Genomic DNA, 17,620 nt, shown 5'->3' with positions numbered 1-17,620 from the left:
ATTTTAGTATTGTACTTTTATTATTATTATTATTATTATTATTATTATTATTATTATTATTATTATTATTATTATTATTATTATTATTATTATTATTATTATTATTATTATTATTATTATTATTATTATTATTATTATTATTATTATTATATTATTATTATTATTATTATTATTATTATTATTATTGTTATTATTATTATTATTATTATTATTATTATTATTATTATTATTATTATTATTATTTATCCGTTATTATTACAGTAGATTATAATAAATGAAAGATTTTAGTATTTTACTTGATTTTTAAAATCAATTTGTCATCGCTAGAATGTATGATTTCATTGTACATTAAGAGAGATTTTGACTCATCACAGATTTTTTTTTAAATCGATAAATTGGTAGCTCTCGTATAACAGGTATGTACTAGTCTATGTGTACAAATTAGCAAATAAGTACAAGTCGGTGATAGAAGGCTACAAGAATTCAGACTTTTTTCAGTCCCTATTTGGAGGGAATCGCCTTTAAATAAACTTTCTGCTAAGTTTATCTGATTTTTATACCCGAGACTGTTTAATAAATCATGAGTCCTTCCTCTGCTTTAGGACATTATTTAAATATTCAACGGATTATCAATGCTCTCCGTTTTCACTTCACGATACAGTTTATAACATTTCCATCAGACCTTAAGAGTTAAGCCCAAAATCCCATACATACACTTTAAGTTGTCATTAATAATGTGCCTTTACCAAACTAACATTCTTTTAACTCTCTCGAGTTCATATGCATGGAAAATCGAACAAATTTGTTAGATTTTCAATGAGGGTGAATTCGAGAGAGTTCAATACCCATCACAGCCAGGTCATCAGTCAAAATGCAGTTCAGTTTGAGGTGATGCATATTTAAATTGTCCTGCCCACGCTGCCCACGAACAAAACGTCAGAGACAAGGGTTTTAATTTTAATTTCCAGAGAGAGAGAGAGAGAGAGAGAGAGAGAGAGAGAGAGAGAGAGAGAGAGAGAGAGAGAGAGAGAGAGAGAGAGCGCACAATAACAGCTAGGTATTGTCATAGCCATAATAACATTATATCATTACGGTCGATAAACCAGTATATTCAAGACTAGGGAATTCTCAAGTGACTTGAGGGCTAGTTATCAGTGCACACCCAAACACACAAAAACACACAAACACACACACAAATACACACATATACAGACACACACATACAAACAAATACACACAAATACAAACACACAGATACACTCATACAAACGTACATATACACACATAAACACACGCACATACACACACATACACACACATACACACACACACACACACACACACACACACACACACACACATTAGAAATGCCGCCCTTTGAGTGATCAAGTCCCTATCTCTCAGATTGGGTGATAATATTATAACGGAAGGCAATTTTTTCACTATAACAAGTGAAACAATTGCGCCGCAGTTTTTTATCTTTAACATTTAAGTTGTGAAAAACACCATTCTTGTACTGCTCTTTTTGATGGAAAAAAAAACAAACTTTACTATGAATATGACTTATAGAAGGTCAATTATTTGACTCCATTACGTGTCACAGTGAAAAAATGCCCCCCTCCAAAAAAAGAGTAGAACTCTTTTAGTTTAAAAACTAATATAGGTGATATGCCTAATCAAGATGGAAGATTAACTTAGTAACGAAAGTAAACAAATTTTAATGATATCCTTTTATTATTTCATGTTCTTCATATTGGTATTTTTATTGTCTATAGCAAAATAATAAGTATCATCGTTTGAACCTGAAACGTACCCATGATTGGCATTTACTGCCTTGTTTAGTGCTAAATCTAGTCCAGTACTGCTATAGAGTTCTATTTGAGAGAATGCTTGAAAAGTAGAGTTTGAGTTCCTTGTTTGTTTGTTTTAACGAAGTGACTATTCTCACCCCCCGATGCTAGTCTTCATAATAGTAGTCCACAATTGTTGTATGTTTAATCCAAAGGTTGTAATGCAGTAATTTGTTAAGTTTCTTGTCACAAGTTGCACAATTTTTTTAAAAAATCAATCAAATCCAAATCGCAAAAAGCCGGCGACGTTTTTTTTCGGTAATCCAATCGGCCGGGGGGGGGGGGGGGGTGAGAATAGAGGCAGCCTTGTTTTAAACCGATTCCTTTTTTTTAAAAAAAAACATTGTCAGCCTTTTGCTTATTTTCAAGATCTGCCACTTTGAAATTGGTAGATAGTAGTACAACTTTTTATTAACTTTCTTCTTCTTCTTCTCAAGTTTAAGTTTGTAACTTTGAAGTTTGAAGTTGAAGATTCCGCAGACCACATAATTTTTCTTTCATTGGAGATCTGAGACTATTCCACTGTCTCAATGTCGATGGTATGAACGAGTATAAGTGGGCATCCACTCTTGAGTGGGAAACCATAAACTTGGATGACTTCCTCTTAATTCGTTGAATATCACCAAGGGGTAATGTAACTTTATCGTTTAGGCCTTTTGCAAAATATTGTTACTTTGTCACGGATTGTCACGCTTTCTTCTCTGCTGTAGCGGTTCAAGATCTAAATCAATTTCATGTTTTTTATCTTTGTTGTTTTAATTTATAAATTTCACTGCTCTGTTTTGTGTTTGTTCGATTTCTCGGATTTCTGATTTGGGGTGAGGGTCCCAGACAGAGTTACTATATTCTAGTGTAGGTCTGACAAAGTCTTTGTCGCCTTTTATTTCCCTCCTGCTGTTGTATAAGTTTTCAAAGAGCTGAAATTTAATAGAAGGGGGTGCGAATAAGATTGGGTGAGGGGGGGGGGGTGCAAAATTTCTGAAAAAAATAGACGGAATCCCGTCAATTTTATATAATAGAGTAGTGCATTATAGAAACTGGGAGAGAATCCAGCATCATGGAACTTAAACTTAAAACTCTGAAGGACTACCCAGTATTTAGCCAGCCCAATAATTGTGACAAAACAATAATACAAGGCTCTGTGTACATTTTTATTGCCTGTATCTAGATAAATAGAAGTGCAGTTGATTTGACTTTAAAGTATTAGTTTTTTGCTTTTTTTTTTTTTTTTTTTTGTTTGGGGGCGGGATAGTTTGGGTTGTTTTGCTTTTGTTTTGTTCTCTATATATGTTTTTTGTCTTGTTTTGTTTGTTTTTACAATTGAGCTTTATTAATACACGATAATTAGATTAGAATATGGAAATTAATATTAGATTAAATTCAAAATTCATTCTTTGCTTTAATCAGGTGATGTAGTCAAGTAGAAAGTATTCAATTGATGTGAGTGGGACTTCCCAGTCTAAATCCATCAGCATGGTAAGAATAGTTGGATATTTTTATTGTCCTAATGTTTTGTGTTTTTTTAAATATAAGAATCATCATATAACTATCTTATTATTTATCATACAAACCATATTGTATATCTAATGTCTGTATTTGGATTAAAATAAAGGCATTTTAAAGAAGGTATGTCTTACTATTACAATTTTAAATTTAATGTTAGCTATTAGTAAGAAGGAGCTGAATGGACTAAAGGGTTTTAATTTTAAGGTATCTAAAGCATATTTTGTCATATCCATTTTAACAAAGTATGAGAAATAATCTAGTGAAGAATAATTATGCTAAGAAAGCCATTGGGAATAAACAACACATTCGAAATTTACAATAATTTTAGAAAACCTTTCTCAAAAAAATTAAATCTTGTGAACAATAAAATTTGCCTGAAAGTTTTGATTTTGATATCCTTAATAAAAATTGTTTAAATGTTCAGTCTAACTACCTGTTGGGATTAATAAAGATAATGATGATGATGATGATGATGATGATGATGATGATGATGATGATGATGATGATGATATCATCATCATGATGAAGAAAAAGAGGAATAAAGAGGATAAAAATTGTATTTTATAGCTCTCTTTTCTTATTCACTACACCTTTTAATTTTCTTTCAATGACTGCTCAGTAAATAATTTTTTTCCATCTTCATTAAATTTCAAAGCAGGGAATTCCACAGTCAAGTTGGGCAATCGTGATATTTTAAAAAATGCAATTTGGGGTAAATGTTTTGGGGGTCGCTGAATCCCTTGTAGATAGTAATGTTATATTTTTCCAAAAGTTGTAGACAAATTTATATCTACCTTTACATGCCAAAAATAACTTTAATTGTTCCAATGGGAAACAAAGAACCAAAGTGGTACTTAATCTCATCATGTAGTAACAAGGCTATAAATTATTTGGAATTTTTAAATTTAAAAAAGAATTGTTTTTGCTGCCCTGGATATTAGTGCTCAAAATCTCAATCATTTTGTTTTTTCAATTTCTATTTATTTTCACTATTTATATTTTTTAAACATTTTATTTTCCAATTCATAATTTTTTCCATGTCTTTCTAAATTAAAATAATTTCATAATTATGTCTCCAGGCTCTTGGTAATTTTGAGCAGTTGTGTAAAATGACCCGCCTGGGTCCAGAGCCATTGTCAACACTATCAGCGCCACCTCCAGTGAAGTTTAGGCCCGTTTATTTCAACCCAGTTGCAGATGATGAAGAGAATAGCCATTCACGAATGTCAGATAGCGATGAGTTTGAAATGGATGAGGAAATATTACATGCCGACCTTTCCTTTGATGGCAAACACTTTTACAAGGTTAATCATGTCTTTATTTATTGAATGAACAATGATTCAAAGCCTTCAGAAAAATTATTTTATTTCATTGTCCATTACATGGGAATATGGATAAAATGGTACAAATTAGATAAGCAAGCATAGATACCCGTTCAGTGACAAAGTAAATTTGAGTTTTCAATAAAATTATCACATTATTTAATCAAGCTCATGATAAAATTGAACCATTTTAATGTCAGTTATAAAGAAAATGCAAAAAATAGTGACCATTGGTTAAATGGATAAGAAGTCATTGCGTTACAAAACGTTTTATTTCCCATATATATATATATATATATATATATATATATATATATATATATATATATATATATATATATATATATATATATATAAATTATATATATATATATATATATATATATATATATATATATATATATATATACAGTGGCGTAGGGCCTTAAAGGCTATTAAGGCTAAGCACAGGTCGTCATTGTCTTGAAAGTATGTAAGAATTTAACAATAAAAAGTAACACTTTTAATTTTCTGTTTCACAAACAATGAAATTCATTGTTGACCTGGTGTTAAAAAACCCTTACAGAGCCTCAAAACTTGAACCAATCACACCGCTTTGAATTTACTACAGCTCGAGTTGTACTCGTGCCCCTGACCAATCAGTACAGCGTGTGGCTTTAAAGGTGGAGAAGGCTTCCAGCCATATTCCCACGGTACAACCAGGCGATGCATTGACTGTGCTATGACTGTGGGCATCAAGAGGCATCTTGACGTTGAACTGAGTCATTGTGGCTGTCTTACTCGCAGCCACACACAATGACCTAATTGTTCCGTTAATGACAATCGTGTTGTACCTGGCATGTGATATTCACTCCTGGTGATATTGAATTCCCCATTGTCTCTTTTAACTTGAGTGTGTTAATCGGATGTGTGCAGTGTTTGTTTTTTAAATTTTAATTAAATGCTATTAAGTGTGATGAATCACGTTGATTACCTGTTGGCTATCAATACCAGTTCTTTGAATAGGGAAAATAAACTTTTGATTAAAAGTCTCGGTCCCCATCAACCAAACGATTTTGTACTCACTATTAAAGACGGGAAACAGAATCGGTCATTTAATTTGATAAAGATTGGTATAGTCGTTTACCTTGGCTATCGGTGAGAATAGAAAATAAGAGTTTATTTTCTTTTAATTGTATTTTGTTTGGCGATAACAGCAATACAGAATTGTCTTGGACAAGAAGTGGATTTACCTGTTTGAAAAAATTTAACACAGAGAGCATTGAACCATCAGAACTTACATTTAAATATCACCACTAGATTGAAAACCGTTGGTACTCTTCACATAGGTGCACAGATTGACAGTGGCTATCGCTTATCCTTAGCCAAGCATGATGAACAAGTTACAAAGAACATACAAATTTTGATAAAATAATTGAGTGCATCATATTCTCTCTCTCTCTCTCTCTCTCTCTCTCTCTCTCTCTCTCTCTCTCTATATATATATATATATATATATATATATATATTATATATATATATATATATATATATATATATATATATATATATATGCGACAACCAATCTCAAATCCAGCCCCATGCTCCTAAATGACCAGGCTACGCCGCTGTATATATATATATATATATATATATATATATATATATATATATATATATATATATATATATATATATAATATATATATATATGGGAAATATATATATTACAACATTCTGGTTTCTTTTTGTACATCCCTTATAGATAGATAGATAGATAGATAGATAGATAGATAGATAGATAGATAGATAGATAGATAGATAGATAGATAGATAGATAGATAGATAGATAGATAGATAGATAGATAGATATTTGAAAGTCAGTTGCCTGTACCATCATTGAAAAATTAAACCTTGTCCACTGAAATAAATAGAGTAGTAAAGGAAAAAAATCATTAATACGTGGACTGCGAGACAAGGGACAAAAAAACATTAGATTTATTCCTGTGTAATATTAAAAATAGTTATAAATGTTTACCCCGTGCCCCATTAGGTTTATCTGACCACTGCATGCTCTTGCTACTCCCCACCTACCGCCCTGTTTTTAAACGTGTAAAACCAGTAAAGAAAAGTGTACAGATCTGGAATGGAAGTGTGTGTGAAGATTTGCGTGGTTGTTTTGAATGCACTGACTGGAATGTTTTTATCGAATCATGTGATAGTGTGGATGAGCTGAATGACTGTGTGAGTGAGTATTTAAAATTCTGTGAACAGCTAGTGTCTTGTAAAAAAGAAATAAAATATTATCCTAACAACAAGCCTTGGATAACAAAAGATCTAAAACTTTTATTGAACCAAAAGAAAACTCTCTATACTAGTGGAAACAAAAAAGATCTGAAAACAAAACAAAAAGAGATAAAGAGGGTAATATCTAGTTGTAGAGATAAGTACAAAAATAAAATTGAAAAATGCTTTTCTTCTGGGGATATACGGGACACGTGGCGGGGGCTTAAAACTGCTGTTAACTATAATCCAAAGCCCACGATTATATCAGAAGATATCGAAATTGAAACTTTAAATAAATTTTATTCACGTTTCGACACAGCAAACAAATTTGATATTGAAAATGAAAAACATAAATTAGACAGGGCTTTGGAAGATGAAATGACTATTGAGGTCAGTGAAGAGGAAACGAGATTCGTATTTTCGAAACTAAGAGGAAGGCTGCTGGGCCGGATGGATTGAAAGGAAAACTATTAAAAGAATGTGCCCACCAGCTTTCCCCCATTTATACACATATTTTTAACTGGTCCCTCCAATGCGTTTCGATCCCTGAAATTTGGAAAACTTCAAAAATTATTCCTGTTCCAAAAAAAGAAAAACTTGAAACTATGAACGATCTCAGACCTGTTGCACTGACTTCAATAGTCATGAAATCTTTAGAAAAACTTGTTCTTGTTAAAATTAGGAATCAGTTTATGCCATTGAGTGATAGTCATCAATTTGCTTACAAACCAGGACGTGGCGTAGAGGATGCCATTTTGCTGTTTACAAACAACATCTACAGGCATCTAGATCACGCTAGGAGCTATTGCAGATTGCTTTTTGCAGATTTTTCTTCAGCGTTCAATACAATGCAACCTCAGTTGGTTGTTCAAAAATTGACTAGTCTGAATTTAAACAAGTATATAATTGCTTGGGCGCTCGAATTTCTTACGGAGAGAGCACAATATGTTCAATTAGGACAAAACAAATCTTCCTGTATAACTACAAATACTGGTGCTCCTCAAGGTTGTGTATTGTCCCCTGTATTATTCACAATATACACGAATGACTGTAGAAGTCAAAACCTGAGTGTACCTTTAATAAAGTTTGCAGATGACACCGCTCTTCAAGGCCTCATAACAAATGGCAACGAAGTGGCTTATAGGCAAGAAATTGATAGATTTGTGTCTTGGTGTGATGCCCACCACCTAGAGCTTAACATAAGCAAGACAAAGGAGCTAGTGATTGACTTTAGGAGAGTGAAGGAACCGATAGAACCGTTAAAATTAAAGGACCAATTCGTCCAGCGAGTTCCTCACTACAAATACCTTGGTGTAACGATTGATGACAGGCTCAAGTGGGATGAACACTTGAAAATAATTAGGCATAAGATGTGCAGACGTACATATTTTTTATCAAAACTCTCTCAGTTTAGAATAGATAAAACCCTCTGCACATTATTTTATAGAGCAGTAATCGAAAGTGTTTTGTCATTTTGTATAACAGCTTGGGGAGGCAATTGCTTAGCAGTGGAAAGGAACAAAATAAATTCAAATATTAAAAAATCCATTAAACGCTATATAAATGATGTTGACGATGTAGATCTTTTATACGAGAAATTTTGTATAAATAAAATAACTAAAATATTAAATGACCAGTATCATCCACTAAGACCATCAATTATTATGTCAGAAAGAAGTGGTCGCCCTTTCTCTATTTCAACGAAAACAGAGAGACACCGAAAATCTTTTCTGCCGTCCAGTATTAGGCTTTATAACAACAAGCAATAATCATTTTATATAATTATTTCTCATTTTTACTTTTTAAAAATATAAATATTAATTTATTAATTTATTTGTTTTGCAATCTTTTCAATTTTCAATTTATAGTGACAGTTTTAACTATCTTACAGTGTTGAAATTATTCATATTATAAAGCGCAGCTCTGGTTATACAGCTGCTCCTTTTTTTTTTTTTTTTTTTTTTTTTTTTATATATACATCCTATTTCCATTGTATTTTTATCTTGTGTGTAAATTATAACACGTCTGTACAAAAAATTTCCTTTTTGGGATGCAATAAAGTATTATTATTATTATTATTATTATTATTATTATTATTATTATTATTATTATTATTATTATTACATTACAGGATCCTCTGTGTCCGTCATATAGCAAGACAGATGACAGCAGTGCTGCTGAAGAGGTAAGGCTATTTTACTATATTTACAAGTTTCAATTTAATGTATGAAATCAAATAAAATGGACGTTTTGGGTTTCCCCTTTATCAAAAAAACAGGATGAATGAAACACTACAAACAAATGAGATAATTTGTTACACCATGTGTATAACCACAATAAATTTTAACCATTTAAAGTGTTTAATTATACATAGAAAATATTTTGTGTAGTTATAATTTCATAAATGGGGGTCCTGATAACTCAGTTGGTAGAGCACTCACTTCACAAGCAATGGGACCGAGATCGAGCTCAGGTGCAGTCGATATTTCTTTCTGACCCACCTGTCCACCCAGCAGTGATTTGGTAGCTGGGTCTGTTTCATGCTAGAGAAACCGGGATCAACTCTGGCTCCATGGGCCTGGTGACTTTAAAGGACTACTTTTTTTAAAAAAGTATAATTACATAAATGCCCATTAATTAACCTGGAAGCAGAAGAAAAAACCCAGTCATTTATGCAAAATTGACATCTAAGAAAACTTGATTTAAAGTTGATGAAGTTTGCGACCATTCAGAATTCTCAATTTTGTTTATCATCATTGCTATTAATGGCTTACAAATCATTAAAAACCATTCGTACAGTTTGATAATTAAAAAAAAAAAAACTGATCAACTGCTTTAAACATACTTTTCAGCAACAAATGCCATTGAAAGCTGGCATTTAGAATTATATTTTAAAGTTCAGATTTTGTTTCACGTAAATAGTAGGCACTAAGGCAAAGCATTCATTCATTTTGGCTATTGCCATTGGATTGCTCATCTTATGATGTTTTATGGGATGTGGCAATATGTTCAGCCATGCATTATTATTTATTATTATTATTATTATTATTATTATTATTATTATTATTATTATTATTATTATTATTATTATTATTATTATTATTATTATTATTATTATTATTATTATTATTATTATTATTATTATTATTATTATTATTATTATTATTATTATTATTATTATTATTATTATTATTATTATTATTATTATTATTTATTATTATTATTATTATTATTATTATTATTATTATTATTATTATTATTATTATTATTATTGTTGTTGTTGTTGTTGTTGTTGTTGTTGTTGTTGTTGTTGTTGTTGTTGTTGTTGTTATTATTATTATTATTATTACTATAACATGAATTGGATAAAACATCTTTTCAAGTATAAAGCTCAACTCTGTTATTGTTTATAAACCTTTATTCAGGAGTCATCTTCTTCAAACAAGCTTGGTCGTAACATGAGAGCATGTGGGAGTACCAGGGTCAAACAACCTAACACGGTAAAGAAAGCTGCTAGTATATTTATTTTTTAAAACTTTAGTGTATGTGTCTATGTGTGTGTGTGTGTGTGTGTGTGTGTGTGTGTGTGTATTGTGTGTGTGTGGATGTGTGTGTGTGTGTGTGAGAGAGAGAGAGAGAGAGAGAGAGAGAGAGAGAGAGAGAGAGAGAGAGAGAGAGAGAGAGAGAGAGTACTTTTTTATTATGCAACTTGCAGAGTATGAAACTGAAATTTTGTTCCAAGTCTCGTTATATGGAGATAAGTATTATGCACAGTAAAGTGCATTTAACATGATAAATCCATCAGAATTTGTTACTTAAACATGTTAATATTTTGTATCTCATGTTATCGATCCAGAGTGTCTGGGGACAGATGGTGGCAAGAAATCAATTGTTGGATGAACAAAAACAGCAGCATTTAAAACATTCAAATAGAGAGACAACAGATAAGGAGGCAGCAGCCCTGGTAAACAAACTTCTACAGCAAGGCTTTCACATTACAGCCCCTGAAACGACACCCAGATTCACCAATGATGACGACCAAACCAAAGCAGTAGACTTGTCCAATGGTGTCGATGTAAATTCTCCAGATTCTTCCATAGTTCGACACGAGGGGGATCTGGTGAAATCCATACACAGCGAGTTGAAACGGGTCCGGGGAGTGTGTAGCCCCACTGATTCCATATAATGTAATATACGTCAAGTTTCGATTTTTAAAAATTGTATTTCATTATTGTAAAGTTTTAAATCTGTTTGGTTGGTTTTGGGTTTTTTAAGGGATTTTTTTTTTTTTGGGAAGGGGGGTGGAGGGGTGGGTTTTGTTCTTTTTTTTAGTTGTCGTTCTTGTTTTGTTTTTATTTATTTATTTATTTATTTATTTATTTATTTATTTATTTATTTTTTTAATTTCCTTTTTCTTTTCTTTTATTTTTATTTTTATTTTGTTTAGTTTTGTTTTATTTTGTTTTTTTGTTTTTTGTTTTCTATGTTCATTTGATGAATTTTTACAGAAAAAAAAGTTTTCCGCGGAAGAGTCTAGGTATTTGTTTGCATTATATGGATGCACATAAAGCTAAATTTCATCTCTCACAAGAGTGAGTTGTATATTAAATACACAGGGTGAGAAACATAATTTAATACTTCTGGATAAATATAGCTGGGTGCTTCGCACATGATGTAAATAGTTAATTAGGTTTGTATAAATATTATATTAATTATATTTACTTTATATTATTATTCATGGCTCAATTTTACATGTATTTCCATTTGCTATTAGGTGAATGCGTTTATCACTGATTATGTCCCTTAGTTGTGTCCAACAATAGTAAATAGCACACATTTAATCAATATTGTTTGTTAAGGACCAAAATGGCAGGTAACCATTTAGGGTTTAATTGAAACTAGTATTTTTGGGGCTGTAGAATTTCTTGGATATACAAGACGGAACTTTATTCATCGAGCTTTATGCGATTGCGAGACATGGTAATATATTGAGAGAATGCATTATCTACCAAATTCAGTCCCTTGATTAGTGGACAAACAATAATAACAAGGAGCTTTCCACACGGGAATGTGTTGTGGCTTGTTGTTTAAATAAATTGTGTGATTTTGTGAGTTTTGTTCACTCGTAGAAATCATCCAATTTGGTAGAAAAAGCATTCACTTGATATATTACAATGTCTCGCAATCACATCTAGCTTTTTGAATACAGTTCAATCTTATAAATCTAATAAATTCCTCCGCCTCAAAAATACTAGTTTCAATTAAAGCCCTAAATGGTTGCCTGCCATTTTGGTCCTTTATTGCATTACTTTTCTTTTTGAGATATGAATAACGATTGTTTTATTAGTTGTTGAGACCAAAACGATTTTAGTGTTCCACTAATGGCATTGATATTTGACCCATTGTCTCAAACACAAATATGTCAGCGTGATTAAGATGCTTAACATTAAAATTATAGCCAAAAATATTGGGTGGGTTAGTATTGTTTTATTATGGAAAAATATTATAATTCCTTGAAGCATGAAAAACAAAAATGTAATATTCCTCATCATTTTATATATACAGTGTATTCCTGATGACACCAACACCACCGGACCAGAGAGATTGGTAGAATTTAAGCAAGATTGACCTGATCTATTATCAATGAAACACACTTAGATAAAGATCAGACGATTTGGGACTTAGATAAAGATCAGACGATTTGGGACCAACAAGAGGTGTTGACTTTAAACAGAAGTTGACTTTAAGAGTGTAGACTTTATGCAGATTCCCCTGTATTCAAATCACTTTCCAACATCTACTACACCCTGATCCAAACACTGCATAGGGATGATGGGTCACATGTATTATTTTTTTTAATTGGTCTCAAATTACAAAGCTCAAAGGTTATATTGTGAATCAATATGTGTCATTTATTATAACGTTTACACCAGTGAGTAAATAAAGCCTTATTAATGCTATATGTGTTGTATTATTGTGAGAGTGAAAAGGCCCGTTTCTTCCAGATTATAAAAATGCAATTTGTTATTAGACGTCTATGACTAAATGGCTGGATTAGGAATTTGAGAGTGAAAGGGCATTGTGAGTACATTGTGAGTAACCTCCCATTACGACTCAGATAAAGATGATGAGTATGGGATTGTATTTTAAGTCATTTGTTGATAGGGGGAAGCATGAAACGTCCACTACATTTCTTTTTATAGATTAAACTAAATGTTACATTCAACTTTATCATATTTTTAAAAAACTTTCTTGGGTTTTTTGGTGGAGGGACTTATACTTAATGAAAACTCTCTCTCTTGCCAATCACGTTTACAAGTCACATCAAGATGACACATCTGACTTACACATTCCAATATTTCTACAAAAGTGGATCACTTCTAAATTTCCAAAGGGAAAATAGGATGGGAGAGATGATCAGATTTAAATAATGCATTGCATTTTAACCTAAGTGGCCAGTATAACCACTTTTTTTTTCTCATGAGAAAAATCAATAACCCTTTTTTTTTGGTCACAGAGCTGGGTCCCAATAGTTCACAGAGGGAGAGCACTCCTCTCACAATCAATTGGACCCCTATCTATTCATTCAGGATGCAGTCAAGATTTTTTTCGAATCCCCTATTCACTCGGCAATAAAAGATTGCATAGATGAGTGTTGTATCTGCAGAAAGTAGTTTGTGATAGACTAGTATCGCATCCAAAGGGCAACAAGCAATTACAATTGCCCTATTTAATGCAACAGACATCAGCATAAACTCCAGCTCTATGGGTCTTTTGGTTCCAAAGGATTACTTCGACTAGCCTAGAATCATCTATGTGTCAAGAAAGATGAAGTTATTGTTTGTGATCAAGGAAATTCAGCTGTAAACCAAATTCTTATTAATGCTTAACTATAGTTAAAGAATTCATTAATTCCCTTGTAATTAAAATATCCATTCTTTTAGATTTATCATTTCTTCTCCAAGCTGAAGGATAATTTGATATGCTAATTCATTTTATGCTTCATTTCTTCATTGACACCATTCAATTTATCATGAGATTAATTATGCGTAATTTATACACATTGTTTAGCAAGATTTAGTTTCGATAATATACACTTTAGCTATTCAGTCCCAGAATGTTTTTATAATTTATTTTTATAAACCCTTTAGTTTTTAATTATTTTAAAAAATACTTTTAGTTCTACTTTTTCAAAAATTTTAGTTTTAATTTGTTTTTTAAACTTGTAGTTCCAATAAGATTTTTTTTTAATTATCCCATTTATCTAGAAAGACATTAGTGATTTTTATGTCAGAGAAACAATTTTGTAGAGATCTTCAATTTATGTATTCGCCATTTATTTTACAGTTCATACCTTTATTGAATAATTCATAATTGTCGTTTTCCATCGAAACAAAACCAAAGCGTTCTCATTCCAGAACAAGGATGAAAAGTCATGTGGCAGGGTGCAAAAGGTATTTGATGTATCAGAAGGAATCACAGTTCTGATTTAATATGCAATGTTTTTTTTATGACTGATTCTTGTTATTAAACAACAAAACGATACCTTGAAAGATAGAAAACATTGTCCATTATATAGCCATTATATAGCCATGAAGATGAGACAGACCAGCATCATAATATCACTATGCTAACTTTTACATTCTGATATAAAGTCCAACGGTTTGCATTGGTTTTTTTGTTTTTTTTTTGGCAACCAAATATGAAAAGGCCTCGTTTATACAATTTGACAACTCTTTCATTCGGGGGCGGGGGGGGGGGGGGGGATAAAATCAAGTAACTGGTGTATTTAATTAATGCTTACAAGAGACAACAAGATTTAATTTGACCAGTCCAAAAATTAAATGATTAAAATGATCTTTGCATATAAAAATCCATATTAACAAAGACATTTTATTTTTAACTCTTAATGTTCTGGTGGTATCATTTATTTTTTTTGGTCATAATTTATATATCTCTATGGGTTGTTTGTTACAATTGTACTTCAAATTTGACTCATAATGTGAATTAGATTATACCTCAAATTATTTACCCACTACAGCTGGGTAGGATCTGTTGTCCTCCCACAGCGGACAGGGAGGCACTTACTCTGTCTTCTATACCCCAATATCTGTTTTCCAACTTACTTTCTGTCTCTTTCTTAGAATCAGATTACTTGGTTTTGTCCTGGCCCTGGCCTCACTCCTAGGCTGGGAGGGAAACAGTTAAATGTGTATAGTTTGGGAGATTATATTTTTTCCTTGTAAATCATCTCTCTATAATGTACTGCTTTATTTTTGTTTTTAATATCATGATTTGTAAACAATTGAGTGTATTCCTCTTAACAGGGACCTACGCTTGTGTTTGGGTGAGACTTTTCTTGGGATATATCTGTTCCCTATGTGAACGATTTCCTTTTGACTTACTTCTTCTTGTGAATGTTTTAAATCGTAAATCTAGAATTTGTTTTACTAACCCCTTTTCTTAATTTTTTACTGGCACTAAAATGACTTCAATGAGTTGAAGGGCAGTAAAACCCTTTTTAAAAATTACATTTTCCAGATGGTACTTAGACCTCTGTTATAAAATTAAATTTTGTAGTGAGAGCAAAATCAATCTCGTATTAAAATGGCCATTTTCTTGTACTTAACCTTTATGATGCATTTCATTTTAGAGTCCTACAATGTCTCGTTATAATAAATGTGACCTAGAGGGTCAATCTGGTATTATGTTGGAATGGATAAGATGGGGCATCGTGGCTCAGCGGTACGGTCTTTGCTTTGTACCCGAAAGGTACCAAGTTCAAATACTCATTGCATTGTGTGGCCTTGAGCAAGTCATCTCGCCCTAGCTCAGTTTGCAGCGCTTCACTGCAGCTGATGCTGGGTTATTCCAGTCTTCCCTTGGAATAGACCTTAAAGAAGAATTTCCCCAATGGGATGAATAAATGGAATTTTATTTTATTGTTTATTTAAGATGAAGGAAATTGAGCGTGAGGTTAAATTAAAAATTATAATCAAATTGAAGAGATTTAAAGATTTTATAGCTCTGGAAACAAAACTCATTATCCTCAAATAAATTGTTTTAATTCCTATTCTATAAATCCCTATAATTGTTCAGTTCACGTGTGACAGGATTGATCGATCCCAGGTGAAGTCGAGACTTCTTTCTGATTCCCCTCTCCACCCAGCAGAGATTGGGTAGTTTCATCTGTTAGAACGTGGAAAGTACTTTGAAATAGATTAGCTTCCTATCCAAAGGGTAGCAAGAAATAGCTATTGTCCATTTCGCGCTGAAGACACCAGGATAAACTCCAGCTCCATGGGCCTAATAAGGACTCTGAAAGACTACTACTTTTCACTATAGATAGAACGAAATTGACGTCACTCAGCTATTTGTTATTTCTTTTGGACAGCCATTTTAATGATGTTCTCACTAAATTCTATCAATCAGACTATAAATGTTTTATGCTTACACATGGTTTAGCTTGTTGATATGTTATATCCGGCTGGTGGTTGTTATGAGTATTTTAGCTTAATGCATAGCATCAATAAGTTTAACATTCAATTCAGTCGGGTTCACTTTGACATAATACCATTTTGAGCTGACTGGTTACAAATGTGGGACTGTTGTTTACGTCTTCCCTTTTTAAAACAATTTCTCCGTGATTCATAAATGTCTAGTGTTTACTCTTTATTCTTAAAATCAAAGGGACACGATAGGTTTCAAAGAGTAAATTAAAAAGTCCCCAGATGGATTAAATACAGCTGCATGGTAATGTTTAAAATGAAAATATTATTGTCACGAAATCGCAATATAATTCATCAAAATTCTTGGTTTACAATTAATTATTGTCATATTCAAATTTTCAAAAATTTAATAAAATTTCTTTTATATACTTAGTTTAAATCATTTGTGATTTTCAATTGAAATGCTATTATTTTTTTCTTTAAGAACCAACCATGTGTTATTTGGGCAGGGGGGTCTGGGTTTGTTCGGTTTTTTTTCAGATCTATTACGCTTTATTATTTGACGTTTTTTATTAAAAAAATATTTGTAAATATCATTCAATATTCTTCAAATATGGACATTGTTTGTAGTTTCGATACCTCAAAAGACATTTATTATAACATTTATTTTTGTAGACGATATGAGAAGATTATGTGAATAAATTATTAGGAAATTGATGTAGATTTTGAGGTCAATTTTAATTTTGATTCAATTTAGTTTCTGGATTTTTTCATTCACTCATTCCTATTCATTCCATGTGGAAGCGTTATGGGTCAACAAAGTTTTTTAAAGGAATTTCCATCATGGATGAGCCAGCTCAACAGAGATAAATATTATAAAACTGTTAGCTATGAAATGAAAATTTTCTGGGTTCAAGTGTAATACCTTATACACTCGGTCATTTCACCCCCACAGCTTTGCAATGTCTTATCTGCTTTGCAATGCTTGATTATTTGCCCAGCATGCCATGATTTCAGATAGTACAAGTCATGTGTTTGATCGTAGCCATCGTGAACATATAGCCTGACACCAGAACTCTCTAGGACTGGCAGTTTGACATCATATTTTAGGTTTGTGTAGCGTCTAGTGAGTTGTCGTTAGTAGAGCTCAAGGAAACAAGTTATTCCATTGGTCGAACTATTGAATACAACTCACAACTTGTTTTCTTTTGTGGCCAAAGACTTGCTG

General features: G+C 31.9%; 1 protein-coding gene across 1 annotated transcript; it reads left to right on the top strand.

The window, feature by feature from the left end:
* The first annotated feature begins 1,670 nt into the window (after positions 1–1,670).
* On the top strand, positions 1,671–17,109 carry LOC144978710 (uncharacterized). Its single transcript, XM_078925131.1, has 7 exons — positions 1,671–1,706; positions 3,258–3,326; positions 4,436–4,660; positions 9,075–9,128; positions 10,369–10,443; positions 10,800–11,130; positions 12,509–17,109. The coding sequence occupies exons 2-6, from the start codon at positions 3,324–3,326 to the stop codon at positions 11,127–11,129; spliced, it is 687 nt and encodes a 228-aa protein (XP_078781257.1). The 5' UTR covers positions 1,671–1,706; positions 3,258–3,323; the 3' UTR covers position 11,130; positions 12,509–17,109.
* Positions 17,110–17,620: the final 511 nt, after the last annotated feature.

Source organism: Berghia stephanieae, chromosome 8 (assembly GCF_034508935.2).
Source record: "Berghia stephanieae isolate SIO BIC M18660-M18661 chromosome 8, UCSD_Bste_1.3, whole genome shotgun sequence".
NCBI classification, from domain to species: Eukaryota; Metazoa; Mollusca; class Gastropoda; order Nudibranchia; family Aeolidiidae; genus Berghia; species Berghia stephanieae.
Note: the sequence above shows the minus strand (reverse complement) of the source record. Positions and strands in the feature narration are given on the sequence as shown.

What these genes read in the sequence shown, in the direction of transcription:
- LOC144978710 (XM_078925131.1), top strand. An exon ending in ATGGCAAACACTTTTACAAG is followed by an intron (nt 4,661 to 9,074) that starts GTTAATCATGTC and finishes ATTACATTACAG; the next exon opens with GATCCTCTGTGTCCGTCATA. An exon ending in GGGTCAAACAACCTAACACG is followed by an intron (nt 10,444 to 10,799) that starts GTAAAGAAAGCT and finishes TTATCGATCCAG; the next exon opens with AGTGTCTGGGGACAGATGGT.